We start from the raw sequence: 20913 nt of genomic DNA, 5'->3' as shown, positions 1-20913 counted from the left end.
GTACCAATAGCCAATAGATTTAAATAAAAAACAACAAATATAAATATAAATATAAATATAAATATAAATAAAGCTGTAAACAAGAAATAAAAAGCTTTTTGTTTCTGTTTAAAACATAAATAAACTGATTGTGGACAGTTAACATGAGGAGCTACATATACATGTTAAGTGAGGAGTCAGATCTGTTATTTCAACTCTTGCATTTATCAACACACATTTAACGGTTAATTATGGTAAGCATTGTTATTATAAAATTACGCTCAATAAGAACATATATATCTATGTATTTTATAGCAAGTTAAAGCTATGTAGGCTTTTCAACCACGCCTCTGGGCGGAGCTGAAGCAACGTCCAATCAAATATCCTTTGACCACTGCGCATGCGTAAGTCAACAAACCGCCAAGTTCAACTTTGCTACGCGCTGGACAAGTGTTTCAATAATTTAGTTTCATTTCATTCTAGAAGTAGCTACCACAGCGACACTAACTTTGTATTATCAGCATTAATTGAATCATCTACGATGACCGACCAGGATGCTGAAGTGGCTACCAAGCGAATGCGCATAACTGGCAACTCCAAGACAATCAGGCCAGCGGAGAAGGCATCCAATAGAGTACCCAAGTGTGCACGCTGTCGCAATCATGGCATCATTTCGGAACTCCGTGGCCACAAAAAGATGTGCAACTACAAGAGCTGCAAATGCGCTAAGTGTGTGCTAATCTTTGAGCGACAACGCATAATGGCTGCTCAGGTGAGAGCTTAACCTTAACCTTAAACTAATTTGGCATTACTATACTATTACTATTTTGCTTAAATCATTGTTTTGCTTACCTAGCATTGTCTATAGATTAACTTTTGTCTAAGTTCTAATTTGAAAGATAAACAGCTGGCAGGCAGCTTACCAACTTTATCACCCTCTGCCACTTTTCCGCCTGTGGGCGCAATGTAAGCAAATGAAATACTACATTTTTCTTTATTTGAGCGACTGTCCAGATTTTGGGGGTAAACAATTCTCTGGTGTTTTTCGGTGTTTTCCGATGATGGAAAGTTGTCAAAGCAGGCGAATAAATCGAGCAAAAATATCCGCTTACCAAATGTTTACACAAGTGTCGATGTGGTTCACATTACATTGCTCAACAGGGGAGAGAAACGCCAACACAAGTTGTTCCAGGCGTAAATTGATTTAGGCCATAAGAAATTAATACATCTGCTGATCACTTTAATTTTTATAAATATCAAGCGAAAGTCGGAAACTTAGTTGGCCGCTTGCTATGCCCAAAGGAATTGCAGTTTGTTTTGTTTATTTGTGTGGGCGCAAAGTTAAACAAAGATTGGAATGAAGCGTAGCACACTAGCCGCATATTAATTTCAATTGGCTTTCGGCACTTGCAGGTTGCCCTCAAGCGTCAGCAGGCTGTGGAGGATGCCATTGCGTTGCGTCTGGTGGCCAACAAGACTGGCCGTAAAATCGAAGCCTTGCCGCCGGGCAGCATTTACGGTTTGACAGTAACACAGCCCAAGGAGCAGACACAGCCAGTTGAAGCTAAGCCTAGCGAGACATTGGATGCACTGCAGCAGCAGCAGGAGCAAACTGTAGCTCCAACGGAAGTTGTAGCGGTTGCAGAGGATCTCAGTGCTCCACGACGCGAGCAGGTGTCACAGACGGCCATTGATATGTTGTCACAGCTGTTTCCACAGCGCAAGAGATCTGTGCTGGAGCTGGTACTCAAGCGTTGTGATCTGGACTTGATACGCGCCATTGAAAATGTTTCGCCGTCGGCGGAGCAGTTGCAGCCCTTAGCGGAGCAGCCACTGCCACAGCCGGCAGCCTTGCAACTGGCCATGCCCACGCGCAGTAGCGCCTTCAGGCCAGTCATTGCGGAGCAGGTTGGTTCGCCTTGGACTTGGCCCTCACCATATACTGCTAAAGCATTTGTTTACTTTCTTTCAGTATGCGGCCAAGAGCTCAGCTGCTGCAGCTGCTATTTGCGCCTATCCCAAGTGGTTTGTGCCGCTTTCCTTTCCAGTCACCATGGGACACTTGTCCAATCTGGCGCCGCGTTGCACGCTGCCCAATTGCAGCTGCCTTGAGAGTTATCCATTTCACTAGTCACACAGCCACATAATGAAAAATAAATTTATTTAACACTAAACTTAAACCTAAAACTTAAATTAAATTAGCTGCATTTGACGGGCTCGTCTTCATCATCCTCTGAGTCTTCCTCGGACAGATACATGCGGTCCTCATCATCACTGGGCGCCTGTGTCACATTTCTGGCTGTCTCGGTGGTGGAACTGCTACTGGGCGGCACTGTGCTGTTGCTGTGGGCGTTGCCGGCTGCATTGCGTTTGCTCTGATTGGCTCTTCGCCATTTGGCGCGGCGATTCTGGAACCATGTTTTCACCTGACGGTCCGTCAGCTTGAGCTGCAGCGCCAGGCCGCGTCGCTCCTCCGGCGACAGATACTTTGAGCTGCAGAAACGATTCTCGAGATTTTTCGTCTGCTGCGATGTGAAACGGATTTGTCCGCCCTTGCGCTTTACACCAAAATTTGACATATAGAAACTAGCCGCCGGATAGGCTGCATTGCAATAGAGAGCGGCCGCTGCTGCCGGATTATTAAAGCCTGAAAAAAATAAGTGAAACTCACTTTAATGTGTGTACAAATTAAATGGTTAAATTTATAAATAAAGTATACGCTCTGTGGTCTGAGAAAAGTCAGAAATTAGGCTTTTTATGTAAATGCAATATCAAATTAAAAACGCCAATAAACAGAAATTCAATTATCTTATTATTTTATATTTTTACTGCGCAACTTTAATTTCCATTGCAATTTGTTTATATGCAAAGCTGAAATCTTTGAATGCTGATTGGCTGTCAACGCTGAGAGCGTGCATCTCTTTCTAACACAACTGTAAACGCCCACAGTTGTAAATGGCGGCGCAGGGCAAATAGTCGGCAATTGCCAATACACATGTACTTGTGTTTATTTGTGTGAGAGTGTGCTGGCGTAATTGAGGAGGGAATTAATTGCCATAATTGTTATCAGGCAGCTGTTTGACAAGTAATTCGGCTATACTATATATGCGCCCCACCAATTCCGAACAAGCGCTGTCGAGTGGTTCGCCTGTGTGATAAGCTGCCTCGACTGCTACCAAAATAAAAAAAGTAAGTCATTTTGGCAACTAAAATATACAATACAAATTAGAGTTATTTGCAATAAAAGAAATCGCACGATTAAAATTGAAAGACGCTGATATAAGCAGTCCATTCTAGTGTCTCATGACCTCAACACGAGCCGAACGAAATGTTTATAAATAAACGGTAGTTAAATTGCACAAATACAATAATTAAGATTTATTTTTATTAAGTGGCGTGTTGTGTGATAAGCCCACAGTCTAAGTCCATTTAATATTTTACTTTACGTTTATTTAGTTTGCTGCACTTGAGAACAATTCGCTGTTAATCGTTCATAAAATTGAATGAAGTAGCTACGACATCTGCGCTTATTATCACAATTAAACATGATTGTTCAGTTGGATGACAGCGTTGTGGGCTTATCTCAATCGGAATCAGAATTGCCAGCGCCTATCAGAAGATGATGGACAGCGCCTATTAATCGCCTCTAATAGCACTTTGCTTTTAGATAAGCTACAATTTATATAAAGCCATATGTGCTATGCTAAAAGTAAATGCTCTGCCAGTTAGTTGAAAAACAATTAAAGTTCTTTAGAGTAACAAGCAGCGTTGCTAACAACTAATTATTATTTATGCTAAGCTTAGTCTGTGTATATTTCCCACAGCGCAAACGCTTCTACATATGCCATATACCCCTTTTAGTTTGTCTGACGCTCACCTCAATTTCAAATATTTGTCATTTTGATAAGGCTCCCAAAAATAATGCGTGTTGTATTTATGTTGACGCTGACAGCAACGATAGCTTCAGTCAAAGGGTTGGAATAGTCCAACTTATGCTTTCATATATTAAACTACTAATCTCTGCCAACACACTGCACACTGGGAACGACAGCAATAGTTGCATATTGGAGATGGAGTTGGGGTTGCATTCAAGTGCCATTGGCGCCAGCACTTGACTTTGACAAACATCAATGCACATTAATCAAATTTTTGGTGTTCTTATCAAAGTATATTAAAGTCTAGCCTACGAAAATTGTGTGAAATGCATTTGAATATAAATTCATTGTTAATGCAATTCGATAAATAAACCCTAGCAGGAATAATGAGCTTTGCATGCAAGTTCATTGACTTGAACTTGAAGAAACTAAAGGCAGCTAAGAATTCTTTCATTATAGGCTTGTTAGTAAATACAAAACACAACTATTTGTCCTTAAAGTCGCTTGAGAGATACTAGTAGCACTAGTACTAATAATTGCAAAGCATTGGACTTTAATATTTCAGCTCATTGTAGATTATTAATTTTATATCTATATCGCACTGTCATGATGTATTTTTTTTTATGAGTCACACTGTATAACTTGCTAGCATGTACTAATGAAATTAATTAGGGATTAGTTTTACATATATCGGTGACTCACCTTCACAATCCAGAAACGGACTATATTGATCACAATAGGCCGTTGGCTGAGCGGCGGCGGCAGCTGCCACTGCTGCAGCTTGAAAATGTGGCATGAAGAGCGTAGAATTCTTTTGCAGATTCAGCATTTGCTGATAGAATAATGAGGCTGGATCTGAGTAGAGCGTATTGAAGCGCAGGCTTGTGGGCGATAGCAGCGTTGCTGTGCTTGGCTCCAGATTCTTGAGCGCATATTGAGCGGCTGCTGCTTCACGCGATAAATCATAGATGGATGCTGGGCTGGATGTGGCGGTGGGTGTAAAGGCTGTGGGCGAGCTTGTGGCAACAGGTGTTGTGGCTGTTGTTTGGCTTGTTAGTTGTCGCTTTGCAAACTCCGTTTTATGCTCCAGTATATTATCAATGGAGAATGCAGATTTATTTGCTTTGAGGCTGTTATCCATGTTGGCGCGATATGTGGAACGATATCCAGCGCGTTGTACCGGGAGCGGAAACGTAGTGACTGCAACGGGCGCAGGCGGTGAACTAATTGTTGACCGTTCCAGGGCCCAATAAATTGTACTAAATCAGATTTCACAGAATATAATAGATTGTACATATACATATAATGTGGTGCTAATGGGTAGATATCTATATTAACAATAATATAGCGGCGGTATGTAGATATGAATGTATATAGATAATGAATGAGCTACTATCATAGATAACGTCGCCACCACCCTACACCCTACACTCTACACCGTTTACCATTTACCTTCCACCGTTCAATCGGCAGGCGGCCTGTCAACGAAGGCGCTCCAATCGCACCGATGGCTCTCTAGCCCACAATACCACATCCAATACATTTGTGCAGACAACGAGCCGCAGCACTTGACTAGCTGTTGGTTCGCTATTCGGTGCTTGGCTCGTTGTCGTTGTCGTTGTCGTTGTCGTCGTCGTCGTCGTCGTAGTCGTTGACGTTGCCTCCAATCGCCGATCCGATCCACCAGTCATATAAATCAAAACACTCGAGGCTTATTAAACATACTGTTCACGGACTAGCCGAGCGATACAAGTGCTCTCTCGCTCTCACTACCAATAATGTCGGTGCGTTTGATCGAGTAATTGTTAATCACCCGCTTATCGATTCATTGATGTCGTTATTCCTGTTACCGCTCACTTGCGTATACTCTTAGCTAAGCAGAATAATCAATTTCGAAAAAACCTACTAATACTAATTGAACCCTATTGAGCAAGCATTATTAATTAGCTTACAAGCAAAATCACAAATTTATGCACTGATCATTTAGTTTTTGAATTTTTTTTATGTGTAGAGCATTTACACGAATTTATTTACTACAGTTGTAAACAAATTAAACTCACCAATAGCTTCTCTTTCTCTCTCAGTCGCCATTGCTTTGATTGAGTAATCGCCCCTCATAATATGAGCCTCTGCTGCCTTATTTTCGGCAGTTTGGACTTTCGTAACAGTTTAGATGTTTGTATAACGAAGAGAGAGAACTTTGGTGCGGTCGCTTATCAGGCGCACTCGGGTTCCCCTATAAGCCTTTGAGATGATGGATTACTTCTGATTTCGGGCATTTCGTTAGAGATAATATGTAGTATAAAATAAATGCGCTTAATTGTTGTTATTGTTGTTTACTTAACTGTTATATGTTGTACCCAGTTTTGTGGTCTCTGCTATAACCAAAACAAGCCATGAATTTAAAACTGAGAAACTTATTGTTAGTAAATTGTTGTAACTATTCGAAACTTGCCTTTTTGTATATCTAAAATATTTGGTATTAAATAATTTTACTAGACCAATTCACTTTATAATAGCCTAATTGCTAATTGGTAATTTCTACGATTGTGTCATAAAAATAAATGTTGACTAAGCGGAAGTTTCACAATAAAAACTCATGTATTTCTAGTTTAATTTCTTAGAAAGCAACTAGTTTGGGCTCATACACATGATGATGCATAAATTGACTAATTTATAGGATTGTGGATTTTTATTAACAAAACTACTCGACGAAAGTTATATTGCTTATCGCTAGATTGTTACTTACCAGATTTAAGGGCGCCCATATGTATGCTACGTTTTTATTTTACATTATGCTCAACAATTTAACTTTTATATGCATGAATCACAATTAAAATTTAAATATGATTACTGTATGACAATCGCTGGCCTTATAATTGCATTATACTCCCAAATTTTGTGCTTACACAAATTACCAAATAATGAACCTTGATAAAAAATAAAGTAGCAAGCCACCCCCAATGGAAAAATACATAAATAATTAAAAGTACATATGAAATTGAAATCGAAAAGCCAACTAAACATTAAGACCTGATAATGCAGTCGTTTTTGATTTTCGTTTGGCCTGCGCGGGGGGAATTGATCGGTCACTGGTGGCCCAAATAATTGTTGTTGGCAAATAAATGATAATATTTTGTTGATGGCTGGCTTAAGTTCGTCAAATGACACTAAATTATTAGCAATTATCAGAGACAAACGGCTGGAAATGACTTTAAAATTGGGCATAAATTCGCTGCGCACAATTGTGTTGTAAGCGAAGAGTTCTTTTAATTTGATATATGTCGAAGAAAATGAATGCCCGACATGTGATAAGTAGCGTCAGCTAGCTATAACTCAATGACAGCTATGCTTGATGGTCAGTCAGCCAGCAATTCATCAAAATCTAATTGTTTAAGTGTGTTTGTTTTTAATATTTATATAACTTTATTCACTCTCATGCTTTAAATCGAACTCGTTCGGGTTTTACATACATACACACATATTTATATATGTTCAATTGCTCTTATAGTTTGGTATCCTATAGATTAACGCTTGCTTAGCTTTCAGTGTACCTCACTTGATAATTCTGTTGCACTGTATAACATATGTATATATATATTTATTAATTAATTTATGCATACGAATAAATACTTTTTGTGTTGTATATTGTGTGTTTATAGCACTAAGTTTTTAAGCAAATTTTTCATGTTTAATTTATTGATTTGTATACTGGCATCTTTTGCAGTACACTCATTTAGAAGCTTGAGTGTTGAGTATTTTGCTTTAAATTTCATAAATTATGTTTGGAAACAAACAAATTAAACTATAATTGCATGCACACAATTAGTTTACAGTTCAATTATTCAAATTCAATTAAATTTTTAGTTTTTGGTTTCAAAAGCACTACACGTTACATTGCTGACAAATTTGTGAGTATTTGTTTCGGTTTCTTGCTATATTAAAGCGGTATAGGCGTTTTGTTGTTAAAATTATTTGAATAAGTAGTAAGAAAAATTCGAGTAGCAAAAGTAAAGTATAGGTAGTTAAAGTTAAAGTTAGGAGTTAGTTTTTAGCAGCACATTGTCTGTGCTACATTTTCACACTTTTGTAGAAATACAAATTCAAGTTACAAGTTTCAATAGCATAGGGTAAGTTTGTTAGGATAGGCTAATAACGTTTACATATTATTTATATATAATATATATAAGTAGGTAGGTATAATCATTGGTTGTTTTTCAAGCAGCTCTACACCAGATTGGCCACATGCGTTGTATCCATATGCTGGATGAGCACATGTATAAAGGACATCTCTTTGCGCGCATTCTCCAGTATCACCTTGGGATCATCTGAAGTGCAGCGCAGACAATTTGGCGCAAACACCATAGCCAGATTCGAAGAGTCCATTTTAGTGCAGCTGACCACATCAGAGTTTGAGAATTGTTGCAGAAAATGTATTAGATACGTTAGAACCTAGTTGGCAGTAGAGAAAATAAATTATTAGCAAGTGGCAGCAGCTTTGTTAGTTAACTCTACTCACCAGCTGATTAATTTGGGGTAACTTATTAACTATTTCTTTGGCTTTATCGGGATCCTCAGTATTCACGCAATCCTCATAGTAGTCATCGGGTATAAGCGGATCATACAGTTCGCGATACCACAGCTTAAGCAAACTAGCAGGCGCATGTGCATCAACTAAGCAATAGAATAAAATTTAGCATAGTGTAAGTGCTGTGCAGTTTAACAATTTACCCATGTTGTTTGTATAGTCAGGCACATCCCAGCGATCCAAACGATTCTTCATGCAATTGACCTCATCCACATCGGCGGATACACGAAAGATGCCCTCAGTTTGCTTGCCATTAAGCAGCAGTACCTACAAATACGACAGTATATTAAATAGCTATAATATTGTTTGATATTTAGTTTAACTAACATGCTCCGAAAGCGTAGTTTGTATCCAGGGCAATTTTCTAAACGGAAATTTGTCCTTTTGCAGCTCCATAACCTCGCCCAGTGTATTGCCAAACATGCTATTGCGCAAAATTTGTTGCTAGATAACAAAATGATTAAATTAATATTAATGCATTACAATATGCAATTGTTGAAGCTTACGCGCGCTTGCTCCACTTCATCCCCGGAGGGCTTCTTGGCCAAGCGACGACCACTGCTGCCTATGCGATCCAAGCGACGACAGCAAACAGTGGCATAGTGCGAGATCTGCACATGTATGGGCCATTTACAAACCTCCATAAAGCCAGTGGCAAACGATGGATCACGATGACGATTAACATAGCTGCAAAGCAGGCGCATTAGAATAAATTAACATAGACAAAATGCTTGAAATTTACTTGAGCAGCGTTGGTTGAAACGTGGGCGAGGGCGGCACAAAGGACAAACATATGGCCATTAACTCCCAGCCGCGTATGAGCGACTCACGCTTGGGATTCTCCGTCGTCTGGCGACAGAGCTGCACATAAAGCTCATCACGCAATCTGCAAGGATTAATTTGCAATTAATAAACATTTAACTGTGTGTGAATTACAGATTACTCACTGCTGCTGTGGCAATGAGGCGGTTATGATGTCTATGGCCACGGAGTTTAGGCTCATGCCCTGGCGCGCCTTGCGATCGCCCATATAGATTTGCACCAGCTTGAACAGCTCCATCGCTGTCTTTTTGTCAGCCTTGTCGCGCGAGAGCGCCAACATGGGCCGGCTTATGGCCTCCTGTGTCCAGCTGAGCATATCACGCACTGAAGCCTTTTTGCGAAAAATACCCTTGGAGTGCAGATTGAGATTGTCTGCGGCAAACTTTTCAATATCACATTCCTTCATGCAGGCCAGCGTTGTGGCACCAGGCGCACGCTCGCTGGGCGGAAAGATCTGTTGTATGGTGGGCTTAAGCGATGGCGGATTCAGCTTGTGATTGGCAACAGGGCCACGATTAAGACTCGACATATGCTGCTGTGGCTGTTGCTGGTGCTGCTGCTGATGCTGATGTTGTTGTGGTGACTGTTGCTGCTGCTGCTGTGGCTGCCCATGGCTGGCGTCATCTTTGGCCAAACGTGAGATTTGACGATTTGGTGAGGGCAGCGTCTGCGATTGTTTCTGCTTGGCGCTGGCTGCATCGCTGGGATCCAAATGCAGCTGCTGCTGGTGTGGTGGTGCTGGTGGCTGACCCAAGCCATGTCCATGATACGGATACGCTGGCGTATTAGAGTACAGCTGCTGATTATACTGATGGCCCGGCGCCACCGTGGAGGAGGAGGATGGACTGTGCGAGACTGTGTCATAGTATGAGATCTGATAGCGTGGCTTTGGCTTGGTCGCCGCTGCTGTGGGCTCTGTGTTGCCACCAATACTATCCAGCACAGCCTCCACATTATCGGAACTGCAACAAACAAAAGTTAATATTATAGCTCAATTACATATGTTTGGTACAGCTTACATTTCTTCACGTCCAGCTGGATCGTAGGGCGGATACTGATACGCATAGTAGGAGGCGCTGTCGCCCATGTTGGCATAGTCATCAATCATGCCATAATTATGCTCCAAGTAGCCGCCATGCGAGTCAGAGCCGCCGTCAGAGTCCTCATTGTCTGGCTCATGCCCCGACAGCGAATGCTCCGACTGACTATCCGAGTGATAGGAGTCCGAGTCGCCAGCGCCATCAGCACCATAATCATAGCGACCAAACAGCTTGGCCTGCTCTCGAATATAATGCTTGAGGGGCAGCAAATGCGGCATCTCCTGACCACAGTTGCTATACAGCGGCGAAATGTTGCCGTTGTCGTACTCCACATCGCTGTTGTCCGCCTGCAAATGTTGCGGCGTCTTGTGGCGGCGCGAGTCGCTGCCGCTGCCGCTCTGCAGCATCTGATAGCCACGCTTGTCCAGACTGGAGCTGGCGCTGTGCCGCAGCGAGCCCTGACCGCTGGCCAAGTGATGTGTCTGCGAGCGATTTGCAGTTGAGTTGTTCGAACGCTGACGCTGCCTGGCTGCCGAGTCGTTGGAGCCGCGCGACGAGTGCGTCATCATGCCCAGATTATCAGAGTTGCCGCTGGGCGAAACAGGGCCTGGCTTGCCCAGCGATATGCGCTCCAAGCTGAGCAAATCCATGCCACAGCCGGGCTCTTGGATGCGCGGTGAATGCTGCAGCTGCAGCTGCGGCGGCGGATTCGTAGCGCTGGTCTTGGCCTGACGCGAACTCTTCGTCTGCGGACTGATGGGACTCTGTGGACTGGAGTCGCTCGAGTGCTTCTTGTGACTGCTGCTGCCGCTGCCGGCGGTGCTGGTGGCTGTATTGCTGCCACTGGCGCCGCCGCCACCGCTGCCATGACTCTTGGCATTGGTTGTGTGACGGCGACGCGACAGCGGCGTGTTCTCCACCGACTTGAAGTATTTCTCATGCATGGAGTCATCACTGGCAGCACCACCGCCGCCGCCGCCATTGGCCTCGGCACTGCTCTTGCGATACGATTTACTGTGATGTCCGGCAGCGGCAGGATTAATGGACGAGGACATAAAACTGCCAGAGCGTGCCAGCGATACTTTGTACTCGCGATCTGCAACATAAAAAGGAAACTATGTAATGAACTGAGCAAGCGAAAGCAACTACGACTAGTTACCAGCCATGGCTGCACCAAAAGCTTTGCCAACACCACCAGCTCCAGCTGCTGCACGTTGTGAGTTGCGTTGTTGTTGCTGCTGCTGTTGCTGTTGCTGTTGTGCGTAGTTGTATTGTCGCTCATCAACGGGTGAGATTTTCTTCTTCTGCGCCTGCGGCGTATTTATCGAATGTGTTGGTGAGGCAATATCGGATGACTTCGAGGAGCAATAGCCCTGCATATGACCAGGCAGCAGCTGATGATCAAAGTACTTGTTGTCTGGGACGCCACCACTACCACCAACGAAGCCCGTGGAGGCCGATGACAAGCCATGCGGTAAATTATGTGCGCTTACGCTTTCTTGCAGCATTTCAAAGCTGTGATGATGATGACAGAGAGAGAGAGAGAGTCAAAGATTGGCAATTGAGTTGCGTGTGTCAAGTGAAAATGAATGTGTGTAATGTTAGGCATGAGCTACCAACCAAACCAAACCAAAGCATAAGCAACTAGCTATAAATACAAATTGGCACTTGTATTAATCGTATATATAATATAATATATTCAATTAAATGTATTAAATTTGAATTAAACCGAAAAGCTGCATTCAGTTGTAATTAGAATTTAAAAGAATGAATTCAGTTTTAATTAAATCAAAACTGAATTTCAGCCAGTTTTATATCTCTGATAAATATTAATATATCTAATGCGCATAAGCATTGTTGGCATCTCTAATATTTGGCCTGTAACCCAGTTATTTGTTTATGTGACTTTAATTGCAACTTACGCGCCATTATCCTTGCCAGCTGCGCGTGCTTGTTTTTGCAACGAGCCCAGCCGCAGTCCATCCGCATGAGCGCTGGGCCCCCCATTGGCGGCATCATTAAAGCGGCGATAGCCATGAGCACTGGACAGGCTGGAGTCGCTGGATTTGCCAGATTCCTTGTAGTGGTTACACGAGTCTGCGCAGCGAACAAAAGAAAAGGGATGAGTGTATGAGTCATGTGATGACGTCAGCTGCGCCTACCTTGGGAGCGACGAGAGGCATATGCCTGTTGTTGCTGCTGTTGATGCGATGGCTGCTGCATATCCATGGAACGGGATGAATCACCCGTGCCGACACTGTAATGAAAAATGGCGTTAAAAAAAGACTTTAAAGCAATGCGTACTTTTCACTTACCGAAAGCTTTGGCGGCCACGCGGACTAGAGATCATTTCATTACCCGTGGAGCTGGACAGTTTCTCCTCGGAGCTGGCCACAGTGCCGTTGCCACTGCTGCGCTGACTACGCCCAGTTTTCTTATTTGCCGACGACATGGGCGACGCCAATTGTGGCTGTTGCTGTTGCCTTGACTGCGACGATTGCTTCTGTGGCGTGGTGTGCTCACGCCGCTCGCTGGGATCGGTGTTCTGCTTGAGCGTCTGCAGCTTGGCCAGCGGTATGATATCACACTTGCTGGGCCGATGCCACACGGTTTTCTGCGTAGCCGCATTGTAGTAATAGAAGCGCTGAGTATTCGTATCAAACAATTCCCACCACTGCGATGAGTCTGTGCGCTTAATTGGCACATCCTGTAATATCAAACGCAAAAGCGAATTATGAGCAAATCATACGCACAACTGTGTTAGCTTGCTATATACAGATATATGCTATATATATATAAATATATGTGTCAGTGAGTCTGCAAGGTGTTGGGGCATTTGTCTAATCAACGCGCAGCACAAAGCTGCAGCTCGTGCAAAGCTTTAACTTAATTAAACTTTGTAAGCTTACATGTAATAACTAATTGTAAGCTCTGTCATCAAAAGTTCGAGTTCTAGGCAAACACAATGTGCTGAGCTTTAAGCCAAATGTTGAGCTGATTTTCAAATTTAGTTGTGCAGCTATTTCAATGAACTAAGCAACTGTTTTCAGTTTATTTTTTATAACAAAAATGATTTTTAACAATTTTCTCCAATGAGAAAATTTGATCTTTACATTCAATTTTACTAAGACTAAATGTTAATAACAAATCAAAACCCAAAATCCATTCTAAGTCAAACAACTTTTATTACATTTTTTAAATGCAGCATAAATCACACAAAATCCAGCAACATTTTGCGTGATTTATTTAGTTTAGTTTATGATGAATATATAGCTCATTCATTAAAATACATATATATATAATTCCTAGGAAATTCCTTAAAAGCTATGAATAAGTATACATTTCTACATAATTATTAATTATTTGTTGCTGTTATTTAAAGCTTGTTTGTCATATCAGCCGTGCACTGCTGACTGCGGCATATATCATATTGCAAATTTGTAGCATCAGCATAAACCCAATTCCAATTCCAATTCCAGTGCCGAGATAAACTAGTGCAGCGAGTAATGTGAGATGCGGGCACGTTTTGAACAACAAACAAGTCTCAAGCATGAGAATGCTGAATGAGTAAAATTTCAAGAGAATTAACCTGAGCATAAATAAATTGTTATATTTGATTGCTTTTAATCTGTTCAAGAGTTTGTTTGCAGATTTAATCAGCAGCTGCTCTGTCATCTATTGTTGCTTAATGTTGGCAGTGGCTGTTGAGAAGCCCTTGACAATACTCAAGCTACTACAAGCTCGAGTCCGGGTGCGGATACGCGACGCAGTTGCAATGTCAGGCGCGTGTCCGCCCAGCTTTCACCTCTAAGCGTTAGTGCGCTCTCGCTCACACACACACACACACACATGCATACACGTGTGGCCTACATGGTGAAGTCAGGGTTATTTCAGTGTTGACCTTGAACTTTTTGCTACGGCAGCCCAGGCAAAGCACAGCCCACAATTGCAATCGCAATTGCAACATGGCCGAGACAGGCCCTGACCCAGGCAGTTGCTGCTGCTGCTTCTGCTGCTGTTGCCGTTGTTGAGTTTTTTAATCTGCGTCACTATTGTTGATAACAAGCAACAATACAGTCCGCCCACTGCTTAAGCCCACATTTGTATGTCTCTCTGTGTGTGTGTAGTTCGCTTTTCATTTCTGGTTTTCATTTCCATTTCCATTACTGCCTCATCGTCAGTTGCATAATTTGTGGGCACAGCAGCAGCAGCAGCCAGTGAGCGTTGATTGGGACAAGGCCTGTCCCAGCGTCAAGCGTCAGCGGCAACAGCGTTACGCTTCTTGCATTATTGCGATTCCAGCTGTCAGTCAGTCAGTCAGTCAGTCAGTGAAGCATATATATGTATGTACATACCTATGTACATCATTCGGTCAGCTTGGACTGACAAGAGCTGCGCCATAAGTGGGCATCTCCCCATTGCTAAGCTTTCCAGCGCGTGCCACATGCGGCAGCCAAATGTGGCAGCTAGTGCATTAGCACATATACGAATTTTTAATGTACTTACTATAAGACTAAAATGATCTACTTAAGGCACATGCCTGCGCAGTTTAAATATTTCTTGCTTTTCAGTTTTGTCAAAATTGTAAACAAGCGTAGAGCAGCAGCTACTCTGTCTCCGGACTTCTGCACTCTACGGCGCTGCGGCGACCTCATTTTCGGCCTTGTGCTTTATTCCGAATATTTTGTAATTATGGAAATACAACAACAGCAGCAACAATGTGTAGCGAGCAGCAGAGAAAGAGAGCAATGAGGCTACATCTTTATCGCATTGATGGAATTTATTTGTGCCTGCCTTGCGTTCTATCTATTGAGTATAAATTTAGCGCAATGAGCAAATGTTGTCAGTAAAGATTTTTCCTAAAGAAAATCTGTCAAAAATTAAAAGAACATGGATTATAATAATTGAAAACGAGCAAACAATAAGCCAGCCACATATATAACTGATGAGTAAGTGTAAGAGTTAGAACTCATCAATCATTTGATTTAGTTTGCTTAGTATTTTATTAATGATAATCAAATATCCAATAACACGCTCTACTTTTTCTTTTTTTTGCTGCCATTAGCTCCAATTTGTTGCATATGCATGAAATTTTCATCATTGAAATTGTTGCGCTCTCTCTAATGTTTATTGAAAAACAATTTAGCTTTTAATCAGTTGGAAAATGTGGAGCATACGCGTTGTGCCACTGTGGGGCACGCACAATTCTAATCAGTGATGCCTATTGCCGAGGTCAGTAATGTTGCCATATCCCCACTCCCCCTGCCTCTATCCACTCCTCAAGACATTTGTGAATCATGCTGGATCAAAATAAAGCAGCAACAGCAGCAGCGTTATAAATGAGCCGTACATCAAAAATGTTTTATAAATATTAAATTGTTAAAATTTACTTTGCTGCTTCTTGGTGTTGTTGTTATTTGGCATTTATAAATTAGGTCATAATTTATGCTAAACAAAAATAACAACGCGATAACATCTAACTGCAACAACAACAACAACAAGCAACAGAGACAAGACATGAAAGTCGTATTTGCTCTTATTGCTGCAAATTCAATTTAAATGTGTCATCAAAAAATATTTATAAAATTGCCGCGTGCTGCGTGCGGCGCAAATTTTTGAAAAGATTTTCTTCTTTTTTTTCTTTGAGTTGTTGTGTACTCAAAAACATTTTAAATTGTAACCCCACAGACTTAAAATGCAGCAACATGTGCTTAACATAAACAATAATGTATTTTGAAAAGCATTTTTTAAGCGCTGAGTTGTCATAGAATTTTTAACACTAATTGAGTTGCTTCAGCCCTCATATTTCAATTGCAACCAAAAAAATTCATTGACTCAGCGGCTAAAGCAGAAAATTGAGCAACAATTTCTAGCTTTGGCTTTGATTTACTTTCAACCACACTCTAATTACTCCGAAACTATTAGCAATATTTATGAGCATTTAATTGTCATTGTAATTAGCAACAAATTTATGCAGCTTTAACCCACATTGTCCAATGACAGGAAGCCATGGCACCCTATATGGTGCGACATTAAGAAAACAATTTGAAATATTTTGACGATTGCGTAGCCCTCAAGTCTCACCAAAGGGTGCACCTTGGTAGCTGCCATCTCGCTTACACACACACACACACACACACAATGCGCTTGCTTTGTAACATGAAACGTACGTGTGGGTAACTATTTCTTTTCTTTTTTCTTTTTTTTTTTTTTTGTGTTGCTTTCTTAACCGGAAGTTTTACAAAGGCAAATGAGCAAAATGTATGAAAAAAAAAAGCACACACACAAGTGCTTAGCATTAAGCTCTAAGGGGAAGTAAAAACAAGAGTTATTTTAAATTCAAAAAGTAAGCACGACTATTAGATGCTCTGCTTTGAAATGTGACAAACCTTAAGTTGCTTATAGCTTTGCTTTTATATGTTGCACATGTTATACATGTGTATGCTATTTGTTGTTCTAAATATATTTATGTTGAAAACTGCTGTTGACTTTGTCTAGTTGCATAAAATAATTAGCTCCAGGGTATTTACAAATAGACAGTGAGTAAGTAGTGGAGACAACTTGCTGTGCATAAATTTCAAATCACGTACAATGAACGCAGGCAACTGTTGTTGTTGTTGTTGTTGTTGTTGTTGTAGTTGCTCTTGTCTGTGCTGGTGACACCAAACAAACAAAAAGCGCAACAACAATGCGACAAAGTTTGCAGCAGAAGAAAAAGCGACTGGCGACGTCATTAAAACAAATAAAAAAAATACTTTTGTGAGCAACAACAATAAAATAAAGTTGTTACTAATTTAAAGCGCATTTGTAATGAAGTGGGTGGGCGCTTGTTGGGTTTGGGGCACATCTGTCTCTGTGTGTGTTTTCTGTTGTGCATAGAATTTAATGGTGCAGCTAAAAGGATTCACGCTTTATGCACTTGTCTATGACAAACTCTAAGTAGAACGTTGAAGAACAAAGAACGAAACTTTAAACTAAATATTATTATTTTGAATTAACTGTAGCATTGTAGCCGTTACGTTTTGAAATTTCAAATATGGTCACACTGTGCTGCCAATGAGAGGGAGTGTGGATGACTCAACGGAGAGCGAGAGTGACATAAATCGAAAAAAAGGCCCACACACACACACACGCACACACCAACGCAGCACAAAGAGTGCAGCCAGTATGCAATGCATAAGCTCATGCTCATACATATGCATTTGTGTATGTGTGTGTGTGTGTGTCTGGTTGTGTTTGTAGCTGCAAAGGGTCGGCTATAAATCACAGCATAAATTGGACACAACACCCAGAAGCCAAAAAAAAAAAGAAAAGCAAATTCAGCCAAGCGCCATGTGCTGCTTCTTCTTGTTTCTGCGCTGCATATAAACCTTTTCATTAAGCAAACATGCACACACACAAACTCACACTCACACACACACACACAGCGCGCATGCAATCAGCGAAACGAGGACGCAGTCGAGGACATTGCAGCAGACCAGCAGCAACAACAAAAATCAATAAAAATTTTCACTACTTCCGCATAACACAGCAGCAGTATACAAGGAATTGCTCTGAGAGCTGAGTTTACCTGTGGGCCAGGCCAGGCCAGGCCAGACAATGCGGCAGGCGCCTAAAGTTAATAGCCTGGCAACACCTTTTGCTAATGCCATGTGTTGTGGCATGCAACGTTTTAGTTTAGCCAGCCAGCCAGACTGATGACTGTTTGCTCAGAAAGCAAAAGTTGTTTAAGGCGTGTTTGCTTGCCATCAAAAGGCTTCAAAGGCTGCGAGTAATTAATGTTATTTTTAGCCTGCAAGGCTTCCACGACTAATGCTCACAATTTGTATATAATTAATCAATTATTAAAATTTACTCAATTGCAATTAACCTATTTCATAGATGCATGCCCTTATGGCTAGACAAACACAAATGTTACACATACGTAATTCCGCAATTGTTTCTTCTCTGCGTATTGTTGTATTCGTATTTGTCTTATAAATACAATTAATTAACATTGTTCACGCTATTGACGAAGTGGGCCAAACTCTACACTGAGCACATATAAATTGCTGTAAAATTTGCAAAACATGTGACCCAAGTCAATTAAACCGAAAAATATACAAGACAGCAAAAATCGACTGGAAGATACCCTAGCCAGAAATTTAGTTATAAATAACTTTAAAATAAACTTATTTCTAAAAATAATAAATAAACAATCATTTTGTTCAACTTACCTCAGGTGGATCCCAAACGCATTCGCCAGTTGTTAAATTGGCATACATATGCTCCTTGGTGCGTGGCTCGATAATTTCTACCCATTCTAATCTGTAAGTTTACAAGACGCAACGAAATGCGAAGAAGAAATGGAGAGAGAAACATGTAACATAAATAAAGATATTAAAATGCGAGCTGTCAGTGCTGCTGCTGCTATTTTAAAGTTAAAAGGCATCTATGGAATGCAATGCACAAGCATTCGTTATTGTATTGGTATAAGCAGCAGCAGCAGCTAAAGCAACAACAACAACAACAACAACAACACAAACTGATTTAAGAGCAACAACAAACTAAAAAAAGATTTGGCGCATACGCAAAACCTAAAGTTTTGTCATTTCATTCAATATTTCATTCATTCATTCAAAGATAAGCTGCAATGCACATATATATATATATATATATATATATATATATATAATATATATATAAATATATATATATATATATATATATATATATGTATATGTATATGTATAAAAAGAGAGAAGCACGAAAAACGCCCCAAAAAAGTAAAAATACCACCCACAACAAAAATAACAACAACAGCAAGTACTAAACGAAAATACCCTGTGCGTGATTCTTCGATTGCCTGTCGTGCATGTGTGTGTGTGTGCGTGCGTGAGTGTATGTGCGTGCTGCTGCTTTTGCCCCCTTCTTCTTCTTGTGGGTTTTCTCTACACACACGCACAATCACACTCACACTCACACACACTTATATTTTGTCAAACATTTTCCGGTTTTTCCTTATTTGATATTGCAGTTTTAAACGCCTCGCCGTCCTTACACACACACACACACATACATACATGTCTGTGCAGAGAGCAGGCGCCGCATATTTCCTCGCTCTCTCTCTCTCTCTCTCTCTTTGTACATATGCATTAAAAAGGGGCATGGGACCGGGTCTAAAACAAAATTGTTGCCGCGCCTTGAAAGAAAATCGATTTTGCAATTGTTAGCCATAAACCAAAATTGCATAAATTTTCAAATTCAACGTGCATTTACTTGAAACGAAAGGGTAGCACACACACACACACACATACACACGCACACGCAATGAGAGACAGCTGCGGCTATGTCGCCTTAAAGGAGGGGCTGGATGATACTCTCAACGCAATTGCATTGCGTTTTACATTTTTGCATTGGCTACTCCGCCTACTCCCTTCGGCCTTCAGATACACTCTCACACTCTCATCGTACACGTTGAGTTGGGCGCTTTGTTTTAACACAATAAATTTAAGTCAAAAACAAAGTACAATGCGCCCAGTTGTTGCGCTCTTAACAAATTGTGTACATACTATATGTAACTATGTACACATTTCAACATTTATAGCCTGTGTTTGTTGTTGTTGCTGCTGTTGGCGCTAGTTATAGGTGTAACGGCACACACCTTTCACAACTTGAACTCATTTTTCCAACGCTTTCTGGCCACTTGGTTGCTGCAAAAGCTGGGGGGACGGGCACTTTCGTCGCTGTCTCCTTTTTTGCTACTTCTGCACCCCACAAAACTCGCGCAGCTAACAGCAACTTAATATTTTCCACACCACTACTACTACGACGACGACGACTACTACTCCAACTAATACACTTATATATTTTCCGTTTCGGGCTGGCAGCGAAATGCAATTTTTCTTTTTCAATTGATTTTTCTTCTTTTTTTTGCTACCACGCGCACTCCTTTTTCACAGACGCGTGGTCAACACTTTCACATTTATGGTTTAATTTAAAGGCCATTTTTTCGTTTAGCTTTTCGTTTACACAATTGCAAATGCATTTTCCTTTCAATGACTATTAATTGAGTTTATTAGTTTGCTTTACAATTGTTTCATTCGGCACATTAACATTCACTGCACACCGCCGTCAAAAAGAAAACACTCACATACGTCCTACGATTTTATTATATTTAATTAACTTAATAAATATATTTTTATCAATCTTTACGCGTTCAACCGACCGTCGGCGAGACAAAACAATAACAAACAGCTGCCATTTTAGAAAAAACAACAAAAAACGCAACACAAGGGCGAGCAGCGCAGAGCGAGCGAGATATCAGATGTGCGAGCTGCTCAATTGTTGGACCAGTGCTGCAAGTTGTAGCTAGATCTAGCACTTTTTTTAGCCGCCTAGCTTATACCTTTTTGAAAATGCAAACAGATATTTCAATTTTAAGCTGTGAAAAAGAGAAAACGATTGGCATTAATTAAATATACATAAGCATAGAAAACAACACTGCGTACATTCTAAAATTTGTGTTACTTTTTCCACAATTTCCCAATGAAAGTTATATACAGAGTTGCCGTACATTTAAATAAACGCGACAAGTATCATCTACAAGAGTGCAGTACGCACTTAATCC

General features: G+C 41.0%; 3 protein-coding genes across 3 annotated transcripts; 1 reads left to right on the top strand and 2 right to left on the bottom strand.

The window, feature by feature from the left end:
• Nucleotides 1-520: 520 nt before the first annotated feature.
• Nucleotides 521-2110, top strand: LOC108601470 (doublesex- and mab-3-related transcription factor A2). The gene is made up of 3 exons (XM_017989369.1): nucleotides 521-751; nucleotides 1393-1887; nucleotides 1952-2110. Exons 1-3 carry the CDS (start codon nucleotides 521-523, stop codon nucleotides 2108-2110), a joined length of 885 nt encoding a protein of 294 aa, XP_017844858.1.
• Nucleotides 2111-2177: 67 nt separating this feature from the next.
• Nucleotides 2178-5058, bottom strand: LOC108601471 (hematopoietically-expressed homeobox protein hhex). The gene is made up of 2 exons (XM_017989370.1): nucleotides 4557-5058; nucleotides 2178-2626 (listed from the first exon to the last, which is right to left on the bottom strand). Exons 1-2 carry the CDS (start codon nucleotides 4993-4995, stop codon nucleotides 2178-2180), a joined length of 888 nt encoding a protein of 295 aa, XP_017844859.1. The 5' UTR covers nucleotides 4996-5058.
• Nucleotides 5059-7286: 2228 nt separating this feature from the next.
• LOC108603966 (hornerin) lies at nucleotides 7287-20525 on the bottom strand. The gene is made up of 14 exons (XM_017993169.1): nucleotides 19948-20525; nucleotides 18521-18611; nucleotides 12620-13011; nucleotides 12467-12561; nucleotides 12227-12401; nucleotides 11464-11819; nucleotides 10284-11400; nucleotides 9390-10226; nucleotides 9185-9328; nucleotides 8949-9129; nucleotides 8770-8886; nucleotides 8586-8709; nucleotides 8374-8528; nucleotides 7287-8306 (listed from the first exon to the last, which is right to left on the bottom strand). The coding sequence occupies exons 1-14, from the start codon at nucleotides 19965-19967 to the stop codon at nucleotides 8082-8084; spliced, it is 4029 nt and encodes a 1342-aa protein (XP_017848658.1). The 5' UTR covers nucleotides 19968-20525; the 3' UTR covers nucleotides 7287-8081.
• Nucleotides 20526-20913: the final 388 nt, after the last annotated feature.

This window comes from Drosophila busckii, chromosome 3R, assembly GCF_011750605.1.
Source record: "Drosophila busckii strain San Diego stock center, stock number 13000-0081.31 chromosome 3R, ASM1175060v1, whole genome shotgun sequence".
NCBI classification, from domain to species: domain Eukaryota; kingdom Metazoa; phylum Arthropoda; class Insecta; order Diptera; family Drosophilidae; genus Drosophila; species Drosophila busckii.
The sequence above is the reverse complement of the archived record's forward strand: the minus strand, read 5'-3'. Positions and strand labels throughout refer to the sequence as shown.